The sequence below is a fragment of the Hypanus sabinus genome, chromosome 3 (assembly GCF_030144855.1).
Source record: "Hypanus sabinus isolate sHypSab1 chromosome 3, sHypSab1.hap1, whole genome shotgun sequence".
NCBI lineage: Eukaryota > Metazoa > Chordata > Chondrichthyes > Myliobatiformes > Dasyatidae > Hypanus > Hypanus sabinus.
Window position 1 is genome coordinate 59,991,763 of NC_082708.1, and position 20,467 is coordinate 60,012,229.

Consider the following 20,467-nt stretch of genomic DNA (forward strand, 5'->3'; position numbering starts at 1 on the left):
TTAACAAAATGAATATATTAAGCTAGAAATGCTATTAATGATCTTGTTCCAAATTACTTCTATGAGCTAAAATGGTAGTTTTCATTGGTTCTTAAACAGGATCACCTTATTAATTAGGTTTGTATGTTACACATTATCTATAAATGACAGTTGTTCTGAACAATGGTTGACATGTATGATGAAATGTTTGATCAATAACTTCTTGGCTTTACACTCCCCAAGAGGACTACAACCTTGTTACTGGGTTTGGTGGCTTGCATGCCTCAATGACCCGGAGAGCTATGATGGCTGGAGTTGGGGCTTTATGCTTTGGTTCTTGGTAGGGTCACCCATGCCAAACAGGTCAAAGGGTAGAGACTAGACTAAGAATGGTCCACCAGTCCTCCAGGTTTGAGAGTTCAGCTCAGGGCTAACAACCCTGACTGCTAAAACAAAATTATTATGGAAACAGCAATGAAAAATCCTTCTACATCTGAATGCAATGGTGTTCCCAAATCTCCAGCTGGGACTTGTGTGACTGACATTAGTGAAAATCAATAGAAAGCTACTGACATGATGAAGGAAGCATTGAACACTGCCAGAGATGGAGGACTGCATTGCTGCCCTAAACACCAGTGGCATACTGGCCAGTAAGTTTACAGTATGAGGTTTATCCAATAGTATACTAGATGTACATTTTGTAACGGCTTCAAAGGATGTCGATTTCATCAGATTTAAATTTCTTCTTTTAGCTTGGAAAAGCAATGTTAATAATTGTTGATTATTATTCTGAAACAATATTTATTACAGAAGTACATTACCTGGGTTTGTATTATATAATAATCCATACAACTGATTGTATCTCATTTATCTTTTTCCCTGACTCACCGGAATTGATTCGTCAAGTTCTATGTTCACGAGATTCTCTGGTTTCTTCCATCATGAATTCTAATAACACAAATTAATTTTTCTTAGCTTCCTGTGTATTATGCAACAAATTTAAAATATTAACTTCTTTAAAAATCCTTCATAGTTTCCTGTTCCTTAAACTCTATTTGCCAGTACTGTATGCTCATTTCACTCTGGTCTCCTTGGCACTCTTACACTCCTTCCCTATTTACATTTGCTGATATAAGCATTGCCCTTTTGATCTCCAGTAGTCTCTAAACTAGGAACATGTTCACCTTAATCTTTTGTATTCATCCTTCTAAAGCTTATTTAAAATTCTGCATTTTTGATAAAGCTTTCTATTTCTTTGCCAAATTCACATCTTAGGCAGCTGATCTTATTTTAGGCTCTGAATCATTTTGTACAACTCACATTCTTATTTTATACATAATAAATGCAACTGATACAAATGATTTACAGTATAATCAAATATGGGCTAAATCCACAAAACAGAAATACATGGATAAATATAACAAACTCTATATGGGTACATTAAAACACCAGTAATCCAACACACTCAGGAATCGGATGGTGATAGACTGTCAGATGTTCCACAATCTTGGATAAAATCCTATTAGTATGTCTTCACACTTTTTTTTTAAAAAGAGGTTGCACAATATATAATAAATTTGCCAGTGAAGCAGGAGAATCTCAGATTCAGATTCAGTTTATTGTCATTTAGAAACCACAAATGCAATGCAATTAAAAAATGAGACAACGTTCCTCCAGAATGATATCACAAAAGCACATGACAAAACAGACTACACCAGAAAATCCACATAACGTTTGGCAATCCCCAATCCAGAGTCTGGAGAGGCAGCTGCGCATTAATATCGCGCTACTATCTTAGCGCGTTCCCCGGAAAGGAGCTCCAATTCCACCAGACAAACAAGACCAAACACTAAAGCTACAAGACCTGCACAAAACCACATAGTTAGAACATATAGTTACAACAGTGCAAACAATAGCATAATTGATAAAAAAAAAAACAGACCATGGGCACAGTAAAAATAGTCCAAAGATGTTAAAAGACTGTAAGTTCGAAAGAAACCACCACACAGTTTCCACAAGTCTCCGGGGTCCCGACAGACTCGCCATTCCACCCAGGCGGCAGAAGGGAATACCCCCGCTATGGACTTCCACGGTGCCGGACTCAGCCTCGCAGACACAACACACAATGAAAGCTCCGTCGGACCCAGCCTCACAGACACAGCACACAGTGAAAGCGCTCCGACCACAGCGGACTCCGAGTCTGTCGAACCTCCGAGCCTCTGACCATCCTCTCCAGCACAGCTTCTCTGAGCACCATCCTCTGCCGGGCATATTAAGACGGCCCCGCCAACGCGACCCCAAGGATTAAGGGCCTGTTCTTCCCAGCAGAGACCCGGACCTCACAGCAGCAGCAGCAACGATGAAGGACTTCCTGGAGATTTTCAGATTTTCCTCCGTGCTCCCACGTCCATTTTCATCCGATTATGATTGTGCATGGTACTCCGCTTCACAAATAACAGATAACAGAATCTATGGAGAGTGCGGGAACTGGGGCTTCGGCAAGCTGACAGGAACATGGGAAACAGGTACAGCAAGTCAACAGGGAGTGTGGGAAAAGCAACCAGGAAACCTCACATACCAAGCCATTAGAATTTCAGAAAATCGCTTTGCTTTCAAATCTGATGATGGAATTTACCAACAAGGTTCTGATGAAGAGCTAAGAAGCTACAAGTTGGGTGTACTGTGGAGTTTCCCAACAAATGAATTTAATAACCGTGAAGGAGAGCACTCGTTACAAACATATGCCCTATCATTCTGCTGTCATTGCAGTGACTGCACCCACTTGAATATCTTCCCTGGTATATTCTCACAATTAACCCACAGTTTTCCAGCCAATTGTTTCATCAATTCACAGAGAGTCACCAGAGTTCAGTTTAATTTCATTCATTATTTGCACTAACTGTGTGATTGCATTGAGCATTCTGTTGTTTCGTGCAGCTGTCTCCTGGCAGTTCCATGACATCTGCAGGGCCCTAAACCAAGCTGATGCACTCAAATTGGCTTTATGGTGCCTTTCGTGCCATACACGGTGGAATATTTCATTTATTTAGTGAATAAGACCATAAGATATAGGAGCAGAATTAGGTCATTTGGCCCATGAATCTGCTCCACCAGTTCATTATGGCCGATCCATTTCCCTCTCAGCACCAATCTCCTGCCTTCTTCCCATTTCCCTGTATGCTCTGACTAATCAAACTCTGCCTTAAGTATACCCAAAGACGTATAGCCTTGGCAGCCAACTGTGGCAATGAATTCCAGAGATTTATCATTCTCTGGCTAAAGAAATTGCTTCTCATCTCTGTTTGATTCTGAGATTGTGTCCTCTGGTCTTAGATTCCCCTACCAATGGAAACATCCTCTCCACATCCACTCTATCAAGACCTTTCAACATTCAATATGTTTCAATGAGAGCCCCCTCACTCTTCTGAATTCCAGTAAGTACAGGACCAGAGCCATCAAACACACCTCATATGGTAAGACTTCCAATCTCGGAATCATTTTTATGACCCTCCTTTGAACCCTCTCCAATGTCAGCACATCTTCTCTTAGATAAGAGGTCCAAAATGCTCACAATACTCCAAATGAGGCCTTACCAATGCATTATAAAGCTTCAACATTACATTCTTGACTTTATATATTCTAGTCCTCTAAACGAATGCTAACATTGCATTAGCCTTCCTCATCACCAACTCAACCTGCAAATTAGCTTTTAGGGAATCCTGCACAAGGACTGCCAAATCCCTTTGCACCTCAGATTTTTGAATTTTCTCACCATTTAAAAAACAGTCTACCCTTTTATTTCTTCTGCCCAAGTGCATGGCCATACACTTCCCAAAACTAAGTCCTTCTGCAGTCTCACTACTTCCTCAAACTACTTGCTCTTCCACTATCTTTGTACTGTCCACAGACTTTACAAGGTCATAAATTCTGTCATCGATATCATTGATGTATATCGTAAAAAAGCATTCCCAACACCCCCCCCCCGTGAAACACTACTAGTCACTGTTTGCCAACCAGAAAAGTTTCCTTTTATTCCCATTCTTTGTCTCCTGCCAATCAGTCAACGCTCTATCCATGCCAATATCTTTCCTGCCATACCATGGGCTCTTAACTTGTTAAGCAGCCTCCATGTGTGGCATCTTATCAAAGGCTTTCCAAAAATCCAAGTATACAACATCCATCAATTCTCCTTTGCCCCTCATGTTTGTTATTTCCTCAAAAAATGCCAACAGATTTGTCAGGCAAGATTTTCCCTTACTGAAACCATGCTATGTCCTATTTTGTCATGTGTCTCCAAGTACATCAAAACCACATCCTTAACAGTCAACTCCAGTATCTTCCATTGAGGTCAAGCTAACTGGCCTGTAATTTCCTTTCTTCTGCCCTCCCCCCCCCCCCTTCTTGAAGAATGGGGTAACATTTGCAATTTTTTAGTCCTCTGGAACCATGCCAGAATCCATTGGCTCTTGAAAGATCATTACTAATGCTGTCACTGTCTCCACAGCCACCTCTTTAAGAACCCGGGAGTGTAGACCATCTGGTCTAGATGACTTATCTGCCTTTCAGTTCCCCAAGCACTTTCTCCCTAGAATGGCAACTTCATTCAGCTCTGTCTCCTGACGCAGTTGAACTTCCAGCAAATTGCTAGTGTTTTCCATAGTGAAAACTGATGCAAAATAGTTCAGTTTATCCACCCTCACCCCTCTTTTACTTTATATACCTGAAAAAACATTTGGTATCCTCTTTAATATTATTGGGCAGCTTACCTTCGTATTCCATCTTTTCCTTTCTTATGACTCTTTTAGTTGCCTTTTGGTTTTTGAAAGTTTCTCAATCTTAACTTTGCACTATTTTTTAACTTTATTATATGCCCTCTCATTGGCTTTTATGTTGCCTTTGACTTCTTTGTGCCATGGTTCCATCAACCTGCCTTTAGAATACTACTACTTCTTTGGTATGTATCTATCCTGCGCCTTCCAAATTGTTTCCAGAAACATCAGACACTGCTGCTCAGCTGTCATCCCTGCTAGTGTTCCCTTCCAATCAATTTTGTTAGCGCCTCTCTCATGCCTCTGTAATTTCTTTTACAACATTGTACGTTCGAATGCTGTTCATAGACTTCAATTCAGCATTCACCACAATCATTCCTCAGAAACTGATTGGAAAGCTGAGCCTACTGGGCCTGAGCATCTCCCTCTGCAACTGGATACTAGGCTTCCTAACTGGGAGGCCTCAGTCAGTTTGGATCAGAAGCAGCATCTCCAACATCATCACACTGAGCACGGGGACCCCCCAGGGCTGTGTGCTCAGTCCACTGCTGTTCACTCTGCTGACCCACAACTGTGCTGCAACACACATGTGCTTGACCACATCATAAAGTTCGCTGATGACACCACCATGGTGGGTCTCATCAGCAAGAACGATGAGTCAGCATACAGAGAGGAGGTGCAGTGGCTAATGGACTGGTGCAGAGCCAACAACCTGTCACTGAATGTGAACAAAATAGATGGTTGTTGACTTCAGGAGGGCATGGAGTGACCACTCTTCGCTGAACATCAACGGCTCCTCAGTAGAGTTTGTTAAGAGCACCAAATTTCTTGGAGTTCACCTGGCAGAGAATCTCACCTGGTCCCTCAACACCAGCTCCATAGCAAGGAAAACCCAGCAGCATCTCTACTTTCTGCGAAGGCTGAGGAAAGTCCATCTCCCCGCCCCAATCCTCATCACATTCTACAGGGGCTGTATTGAGAGCACCCTGAGCAGCTGCATCACTGCCTGGTTCGGAAATTGCACCATCTCGTATCGCAAGACCCTGCAGCAGATAGTGAGGTCAGCTGAGAAGATCATCGGGGTCTCTCTTCCCGCCATTACGGACATTTACACCACATGCTACATGCATAAAGCAAACAGCATTACGAAGGACCCCACGTACCCCTCATGCAATTTCTTCTCCCTCCTGCCGTCTGAGAAAAGGCACCAAAGCATTTGGGCTCTCACATGCAACTCTAAACACACTTTTGAAAATTGTCTGAATTGTCCTCATTACAAGCAGATTGAATAACTAAGTTTAGATATTATTTAAATAATTTTATAAGTCATTCTATCATGAATTTATTATATAATGTATAGAAAGCTCCCATTTTTTATTTGAGGACAGGGATTAACAACACTATGAAGGACCTCATGCAACCCTCATACAATCTCTTCTGCCATCTGGGAAAAAGGCACCGAAGCATTCAGGCTCTCACAACCAGACTATGTAGCAGTTTTTTTTCCCCAAAGCCATCAGACTCCTCAGTACCCAGAGTGACACCAATTTACTGCTCTCTGCTGTGCCTATTGTCTTGCTTATTAATTATTGCAATGCCTGCACTGTTTTGTGCTCTTTATGCAGTCCTAGGTAGGTCTGTAGTCTAGGTGTAGTTTTTTTTTGTCTGTGTTGTTTTTACGTAGTTCAGTGTAGTTTTTGAAATGTTTCATGTAGCACCACAGTCCTGAAAAACGTTGCCTCGTTTTTACTGTGCACTGTACCAGCAGTTATGGTCAAAATGACAATAAAAAGTGACTTGACTTGTACTAATGATACATCTGACTTTAGCTTCCCTTTCTCAAATTGCAAGGTGAATTCTATCATTTTAAGATCATTATCCTCTACAGGTTCCTTTGCCTTAAGTTCGTTAACTATTTATTCTGGTTCATTGCTCAACATCGAATCCAGAATGGCTGATCCCCTAGAGGGCTCAACTATGAGCTGCTCTAAAAATCCATTTTATACGCATTCCAAAAAGCTCCCCCCTCTTGGAATCCAGCACCAATCTGATTTTCCCAATCTACTGGCATATTGAAATCCCCCATTACTATTGTAACATTGCCCTTTTGATGCATTTTCTACCTCCCTTTGTAATTTGCAGTCTATATTGTTGCTACTGTTTGGAGATCTGTATAAAACTCACATCAGAGTTTCTTATCCTTGCAGTTTCTTAGCTCTACCCACAATGATCCTATGTCACTTCTTTGTAATGAGTTGATTTCACTTTTTACCAAGAGTTGTGCCACCCCCTCTGCCTGACTGAGACTGTCCTTGCAATACAATGTGTATCCTTGGACATTAAGCTCCCAGCTAAAACCTTCTCTCAGCCATGATTCACGCCAGTGATACACAAGCCAGTGCTACTAGTTTATCTACCATATTCCATATATTGTGTGCATTCAACACCTTAAATCCTGTTTCATGACTCTTTTTGATTTTTGTCCCCCTTTTACATTGCAACTCATCCTATTGACTCCAATTTTGCCCTTTCATCAGCCTGTCCTTGCTAGCAGTCTCACAAAACATTGTGTTTGTTTGTAAACCAACTAGCTCATCCTCAGCACCATAACTCTGGTTCCCATCCCCGTCAAATTTGTTTACACCTTCCCGAGCAACTCAAGCAAACCTGCTGCAAGGATGTTGGACCTTTTTGGGTTCAGGTGTAACCCACTCCTTTTGTACAGGTTGTACCTTCACTGAAGAGTCCCAATGGTCCTGAAATCTGAACACCTGCCCCTGCATCAGTTCCTCAGCCATGCATTCATCTGCCAAATCATCCTATTCTTTTCCTCACAGGCACTTGGAACAGACAGCAATCCAGAGATTACTATCCTCCAGCTTCCTACCCAGCTCCCTGAAAATCTCTCTTTAGGACCTTCTCACCTTTCCTACCGATGTTATTGGTGCTAGTAGGTACCAAGACTTCGAGCTACTCATCCCCACCTCTTTAGAATGCCATGGACCCAATCCGAGTCATTCCTAATCCTGGCACCTGGAAGGCAACATACCATAGGTGTATCTGTCACATCCACAGAATCTCATCTATATTCCTCTAACTATGGAATCTCCTATCACTGCTGCAAATCCTCTTCACCCGTCTTCTCTTCTGAGCCATAGCACCAGACGATTGTAATTACTTTGTGGGATGCATAATATTTTAATTCATGTGCAATCTTCAGTAACTTTTTTTGGTAATTAAAGATGACATTGTCCTAGTGTCTATAAAAGGAGCTCATCACCCTCAGTATAGGGGAGAGAGTGGCTGCCAGGAGTTCACACTGTATAAGTATGGAGCTATTATTGTGTTGATGCCTTTTTAAACATATTGGCATTTTTTTCACAATTTTCACTAATTTTTGTAAATTTGATTTTGTCACACGTAATAAACACCTATGCACTGAAGTGCTAGGCAACTCCAGCCATTTTCTCTTTGGTAAAATTAAGGTCATAACCCACATTTTTAACAAATTGTTTCCACAAAATATTTTTGAATTTTTACTTTAATTTCATTTAAAACTTTTGTTGTAATTTTGATATTTGTTTACAATGATTACTTACATTCAATACTGAATGAAAACAAATACATATTTAAGAAACAAAATTCTTTACACATAAAAACAATACTGTTTAGCAAATCTGAAATCTATTTAAATGAAAAACTTAAGTGTAAGGTGCTCCTATTACTATAAAAGGCAAGAGTGAGAAAATCTCGGAAATGGAATAACATCTTTAATGTTCTCAATGCCCAAGATGCACTGCAAATAACGCTCGAACCCCAATCCGAACCCACCGTGCGGCACTGATCCAAACTGACGGATTTCCTCATACCTACAAAAGAGGAGCTGAACTTTGAAAGCAGAAGCATCACACATATCCTGGATTTTAACCACAATGTATCAATCAAAGCACATAACTATTTGCCAATAAGCCTATTTGGCCAAGTTACGACAGAATCAACTATTCTTGGATTAAAATTACAGTATTATGCATTTATTTTTAGATTTTGTACAATGTTGTCCCAGTCTCTACATAAGGAGCAACCGCTATGCATATGAATATATGATTTTGTTCAGTTGTGCCTTGAAAAGACAAATTGGAAAAAGTGAATTAAGATTCTTTTTCTGAGCTATAATGAGTGCAAAAGTAATTGAAATAAAGATGATAAACCACTCAATTCTATAATGTATGAGCTATCTAAATGATGGATTGGACAGTGTGACGCTTGAAATTCAGCTGCAGGCTTATGTAAGTGGCTATGATTCAAGGGTATGGATCTTTGCAGGGGTTAAATGAAAAATATGACAGGAAGGTATATAACAACAATATTAGTGTGCCTGGGGATCAGGAGCAGTGGGAATCACACAAAAGAGGGAATTTGGAAAATGTGGGGAGAGGAAGAAAATTCAAAATGATGAGGAAATGAAAACTAAAGCCAATGAGAAACTTAAGGCATTGTAGAGTTAGCAAGTCCTATATTTTCAATTTTACAGATAAAGAAATTCAAGAACTTTATGCAGTTATGGAAATGAGTGAAATTATGAGACTAGAAGAAAACTTTTGCTATGAAAAATTTTGCTGAGAAAAGCAGTTACCCTAACCCTAATGTGCAATTTTTAATAAATATAAAGCCACCAATGAATTTGTATTATACATTTTACCAGCATTCTTAAGCTGCAAGCATGAAAATTGTAACGGGACAGGAGAAAAGATCATGGGTATAAATTTAAAAGTTGGGATGGGAGATGATGGGTAATTTTTAAGTATTGAAAGGTAGAGTCAAGTAAGGAATTTAGTAACTTGAAATTCCTTCTGCCCCATTGCAGTTGTGGAAAGAAAAATGACTATTGGTAAAGGAATTAAAGGTGGTTTATTTTCTTCAGGCAGATGTATGAAAGGAGTGTGAATATGAACTCAATAATAAAGTTATCAACAATCAAGATCTTATGACTCCAGAGTGCTATTTTAAAACAGATAATATACTCCTGTCAGAAGTTCATGAAAAACACAACTTCAAGACTTGGGTATAAAACTACCTACTTACCATCGGTAAGTGTCTGTAAGATCAAGCCTGAAACAGAAGAAAGTGTGGCTCAATCTTTTGCTGTTTAAGTTCAGTAAATCACAACATGGCTTATTTAGACTCTAACAGAAACCTGGGAGGACATTCTTATTGCACTATTAGAGGGGCCACTTAGTGCCAATAAGTGACAAATGAGCTCTTGTTTGTAAGACAGTGACCAGATTCTCCTTCCTTTTCTGTGATTAACCATCACTTCATCCCCAATACCATAACCAACCCAATAAAAAAATAAACATTTGAAGGAAATTATACTGAATATCTGGTGTTCCAAGGAGTTGTCACAGTGCACTACGATCAGGCATTTCTTCAGTATGGGGCACAAACATTATCATCTGGAAAGTGCAAACTTTTATTAACAGCTGAGAAAAATCCTCTGGATCCCCTGGCCTGAAGTCATCAGCAACATCGATCTACATGAGCTACTAGTTGAAGAAGAACTAAGTTAAAGAAGATGGGAATAGATAGGCACATGCTGCGTTTCACCTGGCAAGTGTTAACGTGGAATTCTCAGGGAAAGCAGAAGAGAGGTTGGCCAAAGAACACTTGGGGATGCAACCTTGAAACTCACAGCAAGAAGATGGGCTGCACAACTGGGGACAACTTGAAAGACTGGCCCAAGACAGAAGATGCTGGCAAGCTGCCATTGGGTAGTCTATGCTCCAGTGAAGGACACTGGCTTTGGTAGAGGTAGTAGTAGTCGTAGTAGTAGTAGTAATGAAATATGTATGTCAATACAGTTAGAAGTAATGCAGCCTATTATCATCATTTTACTATTATTGAGAGCAAAATCTATTTTCAAGTGTTCTTCATCAATCACCAACCACAGAAAACTCACAGTTCTGAAACGTGAATCCTTTTTAAACCATTCTGCTGCTGAATTACCCGTGTTTCGAATCATTGTCTTGTTGCATCATCCAACTTCTATTAAGCTTGAGGTGACGGACCACCACCCTGACATCTTTGTTTAAAATGTTTTGACACAATTTTGAATTCATTTTCCTTAACAATTGCAAATTGTCCAGGCCCTGAGATAGCAATGCAGCCCCAACCATGCTTCACAATTAGGATGAGGTTTTGGTGTTGTTGTGCAGTGCCCTATTCTCTCCAAACAAAAGCAGGATGCATTTCTGCCAAGAAGTTAAATTTTTGTCTCATCTGTCCACAGAACTTTGCCCCAGAAGTGTTGTAGAACATCCAGGTGCTCTTTTGCAATCTTGAGATGTGCAGCAATGATTTTTTTGGAGAGCAGTGGTTTCCTTCGTGGTGTCCTTCCATGAACACCATACTTGTTCAGTGCTTTTCTTATAGTGGACATATGAAGAGACTTTTGCAAGTTCTAGAGAGTTCTGCAGATCTTCTGCTGTTACCATTGGGTTCTTTTTCATCTCCTTCAACATTGCATGTTGTGCTCTTGGTGTGATCTTTGCAGGATCACAAGGGATCTTTCAAGGGAGAGTGGCAACTGTACCGAACTTCCTTCATTTGTAGACCACTTCTCTTACTATGGACTGATGAATGCTCAGGTTTTTAGAAATGATCTGGTAGCCTTTTCCAGCTTCATACATGTTTACAATTCTTCTTGTAAGGTCCTTTGAATGCTATTTTGATCGAGGCATGGTGCACATAAACAGATCTTTCTTGAGAAGAGCAGACTCTGTTAGTAACCTGATTTTGTGTGTCTTTATAGAGCAGAGCACCTCTACAACCCACACCTACAATCTCATCTCATTGATTGGAACACCTGACTCCAAATAGCATTTGTAGAAGGCATTACCCCAGAGGTTCACATATTTTTTGAACTGAGATTGTTTAAATGGTGTACTCAGTTTTAACGAAAAGTACAACTTTTTGTATGTTATTAGTTTAGACAGATGATGTTTATTAATAGCAGATCTATTACTGTAATTCAGATGAAGATCAGACCATGAGTAATTCATCCAGAAAACCAGGTAATTGTAAAGGGTTCACAGACCTCTTCTTGCAGTTGTAGCTTCTATCAACGATGATCAATCCCTTGATAAAATGTTAATCACCTCATTTTTCTGTTCAAAGGATTTTTATTGGTCTATATCAACATTTGATATCAAGGAAACAGATGGTACCTTTAATTGTATACTGTGATATAGAGTACAGTATAAAAGTAAAAGTATCTTCTCTGTTTCCTTGATATCATGCTTAAAGCATGAGGCTCAAAGTGACTGTTTTATTATGATCTGACTCTTAAGTATATATGGGTTTTCTTTTACACTATACTACATGCTATGAAAATGTCAACATTTTTTTAATAGCTCTCCTCTAACTTTGACAGACTGGCAGTTTTTGTAGATATTTTGATATCTACTATGACTCTAACCCACTTCTGATTAATTTAAATAAATGTTACACAATTATATCTAAATTTTTCAATAAACAAGTGAATTGAAAAAGAGCAGAGTGCAGGAATGGGACCTATGTTCTTAAAATGAGTGCTGGAAACATGGCTAGTTTAAAGAGAGTACAGGAAAACAGGGCCAAGGCTAGTTTATAAGGAGCGTGAGAATGGGGCCCTGTTGGGTTTATATAGGAAGTAAGGGAACAGGGTCTGGTGAATTTATAAATAAATATAAGTTACCCAGTTAGCGAAATGCTGAAACATCAGGATTTGTGAATAATTAGATAGCAGGTTAATGGTATTTTATTGTTACATATTTTATTTTAAACAATAAAACACTCCACCTTAACTTATTCTACTAAAACAGATTGGTGAGGTGTAAGAGATTAGTAAAGCTCTGTATAAATCCCTGGGAGTTTTTCTCAGCATCTGTGACAACCCCAGTGGACCCAATGCCTCTGAGAATATTGAATGACCATAAAGGCAGTAAGAAATCTGAATCATATGCCCCAGTTAATAAAATAAAAATAACCCATCAACATTCGCTCTGAAGTACTCAGATGGTTTCACTGCTCTAGCAAGGCTGTTTAAAAAGGATCTTATTTAAATTGCATTACCGAAAAGATCACAGAGGTCATATTAAGAGCCGAGATAGCTCTAAGATTCAATTACTGTTCACTTTGCCTCTAGGATGATAATGGATCTTTAATTACTGCATGATAAGTCTGGCAAAGGTATTACGTCTAGGTTTTAAAGAAATTTCTGTACTAACTGTAGTACATTCATGTTCATGGAGTTACAAGGTCAAAATAAGGACATTGCAAACTGCTGCAGTGCATTTATGCCATGCCATAATGGTCTGATTAGAGATAAAAAGATTAGCCTTATTTATCGTTATTTGTCACTTGTGAATTGAAGTATCAAAAAGTACTGTGAATCGTGTCACTTTGATTCAATGGCCAACACAGTCCGACGGCTGTGCTAGGGGCACCTTGCAAGTGTCACCACACTTCCAGCACTAACACAACATTCACACAATGAACTATCCCTACTCATATGCCTTTGGAATAAGGGAGGACATTGGAGCACCTGGAGGAAATTCATGCAGTCATGGGGAAAATGTACAAACAGCATTGGGAATTGAACTCTGATTTGTGATCACTGGTGCTATACAGTGATTGTGCTAATGCAACAATAACATGATGAAGAATGTAATAACCTATTAGTCAATGTCCTAACCAAGTTATACTCTAGATTCAATTATTTGATCAGTCAGTGTCTTTTTTCTTCATATACCTTAAGAAATTCTCCAAAATTATTGTTTGTACATGAAAGGCCACTTAAATTGACAATACAGGGCAGCCTGGTAACAAAGCCATAAGCAATGCAGGACAGTTCCAGTGTTTAGAATATGCAGGTTTTCCCTTTTTCTGCATGGGATTCTGTTAGGTGCCCTGGTGTCTTCTTACATCCAAAACACAGGCTGGGAGATAAATTGGCAACTGCAAATTACCCCTTAACATAGAGTCAATGAAGAACTGATGGGCATAGGCAACAGCTTTAGCCATGGTCATACTGGGAAATAAGAGGGATAGGACTTGTGGATTGTTGCTGACTGTCGACGGCCCCCTCATTTACTGTAATAAGCAAATATGCTGTTTTCATGTAAAATAACAGAACTCACATTGGTACAGATGATTCAAATTTGTTAGAGCAGAATACTACTACATTCAAATTCACAGAGACATTGCGTGATCAAAAGCACATTATGGACAAGGGATGAGTGAAGAGAAATAATGAGCAAATGATATGCAGTTAAACAGGCAAAAATACCTCACATTAGATAAATATGATAGTGTAGTAGCCAGTACAACGCTTTACAGTACAGGCAACCCAGGTTCAATTCCCATCGCTGCCTTAATGAGATTTTACATTCTCCTCGTGATTGCACTGGTTTCCTCCTGGTGCTCTGGTTTCCTCCACAGTCCAAAGATGTACTGGTTGGTAGATTAATTGGTCATTCTAAATTGTTCCACGATTAGGTTCATATTAAATTGGGGGTTTGCAGGGTTGCATGGCACAATGGGCCTATCAATAAGTAAATAAGCAAATATAAAATTCTGTATTCCCTAAATCTGTGCTACAAACTCAATCTGCTGAATCACTGAAATTTTCCATTTTCCACAACTGCTTAAATATAAATGTTCTATATCATGTTATTCAGTTTTCTGTCAGAGGGAAGTGCTTGCATGAAACTGAAATGTCTAGTTTCACAGCTCCCAATACTTACCAAGGGAAAATTCCCATCCCATTAATCAGAGTTCAAATGAAATGCAGAGATGAAATGAAAGTCAGCAAACTCCTGCGTCAAACAATATCCCGTGTTCACAAATATGAAACCAGGAGGAGCTGACATTACAAATGGCACAGAACCAGGTAATACATTTGGCACAGAGGACAGAGGGAGATAAAAGTGATAAGTTTATGTCTTCCCTCAACAAGACATAAAATGCAATTTCTTCCGAAAATTGAAATGCAGCATTACTGAATGCTTGACATCTAAACAAGAACAGATTTTTTTTTTCAAAATAAGGAACTAGTAGATTCTTTTGATCTTGCCTACTTTGGGACTGTTCAAAATTGTCACTCATAATATTTGACTATTATTATTAAAAAATGTATATTGAATTTTCATTTTTCAACTTAAAAATCCTGTCTTGCATTCTAGTCAGCAAACAGGCATAATTTAAAGCCTGTTTTACCTTGGGCATTACATAAACAAGTAGCTTAAAAGAATGAACACGGGTAACTGTTAAAATTGCAAAATTATTTTAAAAAACTGTACGTGACAAATATACTACTTTTAAGTGCGACATCTGGCATTTACACTTACTGCTTTAGCCGTGTTTGCAGTAGATCAAGTCGCTCCTCCCTTAAACTACCACCACACAGTTCTCCTATTCCAGGCACCAGAAGATCCACTGCTGCCACCTAGCAATGAATATCACATAATGTTGCAGTTTAAAAATATAAGTAGCATTTCAAATAAAAGAAAACTTAGTTATTTTCTCTTGTCTGAAAGATATTTAAATATAATTTATCCCTTACAAAAATACTTAACTAGATTCACATTAAAGAACAAATAAAGGGAGCTGGGCAGGAAGTGAAAAAGCAGGACCTCTCAGGATTGCTGCCTATGCCACATGCCAGTGAGGGTAAGAATAGGATGATAAACAAATGGATGTGGGCTGAAGAATTAGCAGTGTTTCAGATTTGTAGATCATCCGGGGAGGTATAACCTGGACAAAAGGAATGGGGTTATATCCAAACTCAAGTGGCACCAATATACTTGAGGGTAGGTTTGCTAGAGCTTTTGGGGAGGGTTTAAACTAGGCTGGCAGGGGATGGAAACCAAAATTATAAGTCAGAGGATGGAACAGTTAGTGCAATAGTAGTTGAAATGTGTTGAGTGAATGTGAGGAAGAACAGGCAGTGAAGAAGGCATAAATGCAGTCAGTTGGGTGGGTTTAATGCGAGAAGTAGTGGGAACAAGGGTGATGAACTTTCAGTATGAATCAGTACTTGGAACAATGATGTTGTGACCATTGCAGATACTTGACTGGAATAGCAGCTGGTTGTTCTGAGAATTAGATGTAAAAGAGTAGGGAAGTGGCTTTGCTAACCAGGGATAGTATCTGCTTCAGAAAGGGAGGACATTGTGGATCACCCACTGAGCAACACACAAAATACTGGAGGAACTCAACAGTCAAGCAATATCTATGGAGAGGAATAAACCGTTGACATTTCAGGCTGAGACCCTTCATCAACATTTGTTGACTAGTAATTCCCCTCCATAGATGCTGACTGACTTGCTGTGTTCCTCCAGTATTTTCTGTGCTGCTGTGGGATTCCAGCATCTGCAGAATCCCATGTGTTTATGATTGAGTCAATGTGTAGATTGCAGTAAGGTGTTTTGCAAGGCTCTCCCTGGCAGGCTCATTTAGAAACTCAGGAAACATGGGATCCAGGGACTCCTGACTACAGATTCAGAATTGGCTTCCCACAGATGTCAAAGAATGGTAGTAGATGGAATATATTTTACCTGAAGGTTGGTGACCAGTGATGCCCCGCAGGGTTCAGGGACCCCTGCTCTTTGCAAATTTCAGAAATGACTTGGATAAGGAAGTGGAAACGTGGGTTAGTAAGCATGCAAGTGACACAAAGGTTTGTGGTGTTGTAAGTTACAAAGGGGCATTGATAGGACGTACAGCTGGGCTGAGAAGTAGCAGGTGGAGTTCAATCCAGAAAGTGTGAAGTATAACTTTGGAAGGTTGAAGGTACAGTACCGGGAGAATGGCAAGATTCTTAGCAGTGTGGAGGAACAGCAGGGTCTTGGGGCCCACATTCAAAGATCCCTCAAGGTTGCCATGCAAATTGATAAGTTGGTTAAGAAGGCACATGGTTTGTTGGCCTTCATTAATCAGCGGATTAAGTTCAAGTGCTGTGAGGTAGTGTTGCAGCTCTATAAAACTCCGGTTAGACCACTTTGGAGTATTGTGTTCAGCTCTGGTCACCTGTTTTTTAAGGAAGTGGAAGCTTTAGAGAGGGTGCAGGGGAGATTTACCAGGATGCTGCTTGGGTTAGAGAGAATGTTTTACATGGAAAGTTTGGGCGAGCTAGGGGTTTTTCCTTTGGAGCAAAGAAGATGAGAGGTAACTTGACAAAAGTGTACAAGATGATGATAACAGGCATACTTGTAGATAGAGCAGACAGCCGGCCATCAGAAACAGTTAATATGAGAGGTGATTGGAGAAATGCATAGGGCGATGTCAGAGGTAGTTTGTTTAAAATATTTACACAGGGAGTGGTAGGTGCATGAAACACACTGCCAGGGGTGGTAGAAGCAGATACAATAGGGACATTTAATAGACCCTTAGTTAGGCACATAGATGCTTTGTGTGAGAGAAGTGTTAGTTTGACCATGGAGTAAAAGGTCAGCATAATGAGGGCCTGTGTTGTGCTGTACTGTTCTATATTCTATTAGAAAATCACAACACACTGACAATTTTGTTTTCAAAAGTCAGTGTTCAACTTAAATGTTCTGTAAGCTACCAGTGAAAGTAAATGTCCTGTGACACCAGTACAAGAATCAATAATTACCAAGACTGGCATCCCTCTCCCTCACAGCAAACTGAAGACCAAATGATATCCAAAACCTTTTAAGGTTGTTGCATTGCTACCATATTCAGCAATTTTGTTTATATGTTATGAGAATTGCAAGGAAATAAAATTAAGTTCTGTTTCAGAAATAAAATGGAACTTCAATAAGAATTGGACATTGGGTTCTTTAGCAATTAATAGCAACAAGTATTTGTCTCTAATCATAAAACTACCACAATTCATCAAAAATAGCAAGCTGGAGGTTGATAGTTATATTTTGCAAAGAGGTAGCATAACAAAGTATATGAATGCTCAACTCCAAGATGGCTTATCTATTTTTGAATCTTCTTAACACCAAAGACTTTTTAAAAACAGTTACATTTGACTGGAGACAGAGTGCTAGGCCACCAGTCCTGCCTTTTGCTGAAGTGTTCCAAAATATCCTGGGCAGGGCCTCAAGACCACTATGTAACCTATTTGCCCCTGAGGCTCCCTGGCCAGGATCCAGGGGTATTGCATTTATCCCTGGCATTTATATAATCCTGTGATATAATCCAATTATATTTATCAGCTGTAGGGAAGATTTAGTTTACAAAAAGACTTTTTATTCAGTTAGAATTTGAAGGACTAATAAATTTTAAACAATACCTCATATTACAAAGGATGACTCAGTAAGTTATGTTAAATACAATAATACTCAACATAAATCATGCTATTTCTGCTTACTGTGTGTTGAGGGATATCCTGATTATCTCGGGCATAAAAAGGCTTGATGTCATAAGGATAATTAATTATAAAAACAGGGATATTGCCACAGTGTGCCACCAAATAATTCTCGTGCTCAGTCTGTAGGTCACAGCCCCACTGTAAAAGATGACAGTCAATAATTACTTCAACACATATGTATAATATCTAGATCAAAACAATTTAACCTACAATTGTATTAAATTTATCCATTTAATATAAATCAACTTTCAAATTTGCATAATTTTCAATCAAAATATTAAGTTATCCTTTTAAATTACTGCTTTAAAACTAACTTTCCAGTTTCATAAAACAATGAAAGATTAAGCACCTTAAATTAACTCCTGTGCATTAAAATATTGTAGTTGAAACATAATTGCAGAAAAGTAAGTCCTACAGATCAATGTCAGAAAAATGTTATTACTATCAGCATGATTCAAATTGACTGACATCACCTCTACTCTTCTCTTTCAATGGGAAATTGCAAATTTTAACAAAGAAAATAAAGGCTTAATTATGCACTATATATGCTTCCAAAAGTATACAATACACACAAGTGTTTGGACTCATTAATAAATGAAGTGTTGTTTTAATAATTAATTAAAATTATCCAAGTAATTCATTAAAATAGTTCAGCTACCAAAACAAACCAAGAAAATTTGGTACATCAGCAATTAACCTTTTTCTGTTATGGACTTCCTTATACCAAACAACTGAGACAAATGAACAGTAAGTTAATGCAGGAGAGTGGGAGACAGACTCTTTGAGCAGAACTAATCTACATACCCCACAAGCTGTGTCTAAAAATCTACCTAAACTAGACCCCTGGATGTAATTAGGAGAGCTTTATCCAAATTGGTATTCATAGGCAGTGAATGCACTACACTTAGCATTCACAATAAAATTATTCACTCCAACATAAAATTTTAACTTCTATTATGAAAATTACATTACTGCATAATAATAGCGATATTTTATGACCAGCTTTGGTCACGAAGATTGTACAGTTATTATTATGAACAATATATTATCCAGTCTTTTTTCCCCAACAAATGATAGAATTGGATGAAATTTAAGCAACTAAAGGTTGTACATCCCAGACACATTTAAACCAGCATCTACTGCTATTGATTCATGCCCTTATTCAGAAAGTGGGATTGTACTATGCTTACAGAATCTCACCAATTTACATGGTACTTTCACTGTATTTACATGGTGGCTCAAACAATCACAATGGCACATACAGAGACAATATATTTTGAATGGGGGTAGGGAGGCAGGTGAAGGAAAGAATATTTTTCCGGTACTACACCCAAATACAAGGAAATTGTTAATAAATATCTTGCTTATTTTTATATCTAGCTGCACACATTATTTCAAAATACACTCTTTCGTAAAAAAAGGAATGCAGAAACAAATGTTATTCAAACTGCATTAACGGGTTAAACTCTAAACGAGAAGTCTCTCAAGTAAGTGATAACCTAAACAATGCTTTTGTTTTAGCAACCCACTGTTTTAGATACTAACTTTAAGAAATATTTTGTGTGGAAATAAACAATACATGACATGCTTTTAATCACTATGACTAAAACAGTGCGGATACATATTTGTGCCAGGTGGGTTCCAGAGAATACCTGATCAATGCATTCTCCTGTAATTCTAGAAATTATTAAGGACCAACAACTAACTTTCACCATAAAGCACTGAAAGAGGTTTGAAGAGAAGACATGAAGCCAGAGATAACAAAAAAAAGCTCTCAATATACTTCTTATACCTATAGGGTGTTAGCGCGTGGCCAAGTGGTTAAGGCATTCGTCTAGTTATCTGAAGGTTGCTAGTTTGAGCCTTGGCTGAGGCTGCGTGTTTGTCCTTGAGCAAGGCACTTAACCACACATTGCTCTGTGATGACACCGGTGCCAAGCTGTATGGGTCCTAATACCCTTCCCTTGGACAATATTAGTGGCGTGGAGAGGGGAGACTTGCAGCTTGGGCAACTGCCAGTCTTCTATAAAAAAAACCTTGCCCAGGCTTGCGCCCTGGAAACTCTCTAAGGTGCAAATCCACGGTCTATCGAGACAAAAGAAGGCCCACACACACATACCTATAGGACCTACAAGACCCAAATGTATACTGAATGAGAGAAAAAAAAATCTTTTAAAACTGTATATAACAGTGAAAGAACATTTTACAAAAGCAGTACGTAAAAATTTCACACTTTAGCCCCACAACAAATTTCATATTAAGACAGTGATAAATCTGATTCTAAAATCACTGCCAAAAATGAAACTTTTTACCTTAGTAAGTTTATCAATTCCATATGAAA

General features: G+C 38.8%; 1 protein-coding gene across 4 annotated transcripts in view; it reads right to left on the bottom strand.

Moving 5' to 3' along the window:
• Positions 1 to 883: 883 nt before the first annotated feature.
• nars2 (asparaginyl-tRNA synthetase 2, mitochondrial) overlaps positions 884 to 20,467 on the bottom strand; it is an 87,505-nt gene continuing 67,921 nt past the window's right edge. Inside the window, exons 11-14 of one of the 4 annotated variants that reach the window (XM_059964499.1) lie at positions 18,127 to 18,264; positions 15,134 to 15,231; positions 9,831 to 9,857; positions 884 to 927 (exon numbers count right to left, since the gene is read on the bottom strand). In XM_059964499.1, the coding sequence (XP_059820482.1) occupies position 927; positions 9,831 to 9,857; positions 15,134 to 15,231; positions 18,127 to 18,264 (264 nt within the window). In that variant the 3' untranslated portion in view covers positions 884 to 926. Of the gene's footprint in view, positions 928 to 8,104; positions 8,618 to 9,830; positions 9,858 to 15,133; positions 15,232 to 18,126; positions 18,265 to 20,467 lie in introns of those variants that run through there. The other 3 variants (XM_059964500.1, XM_059964498.1, XM_059964501.1) reach the window with 3 other exon arrangements.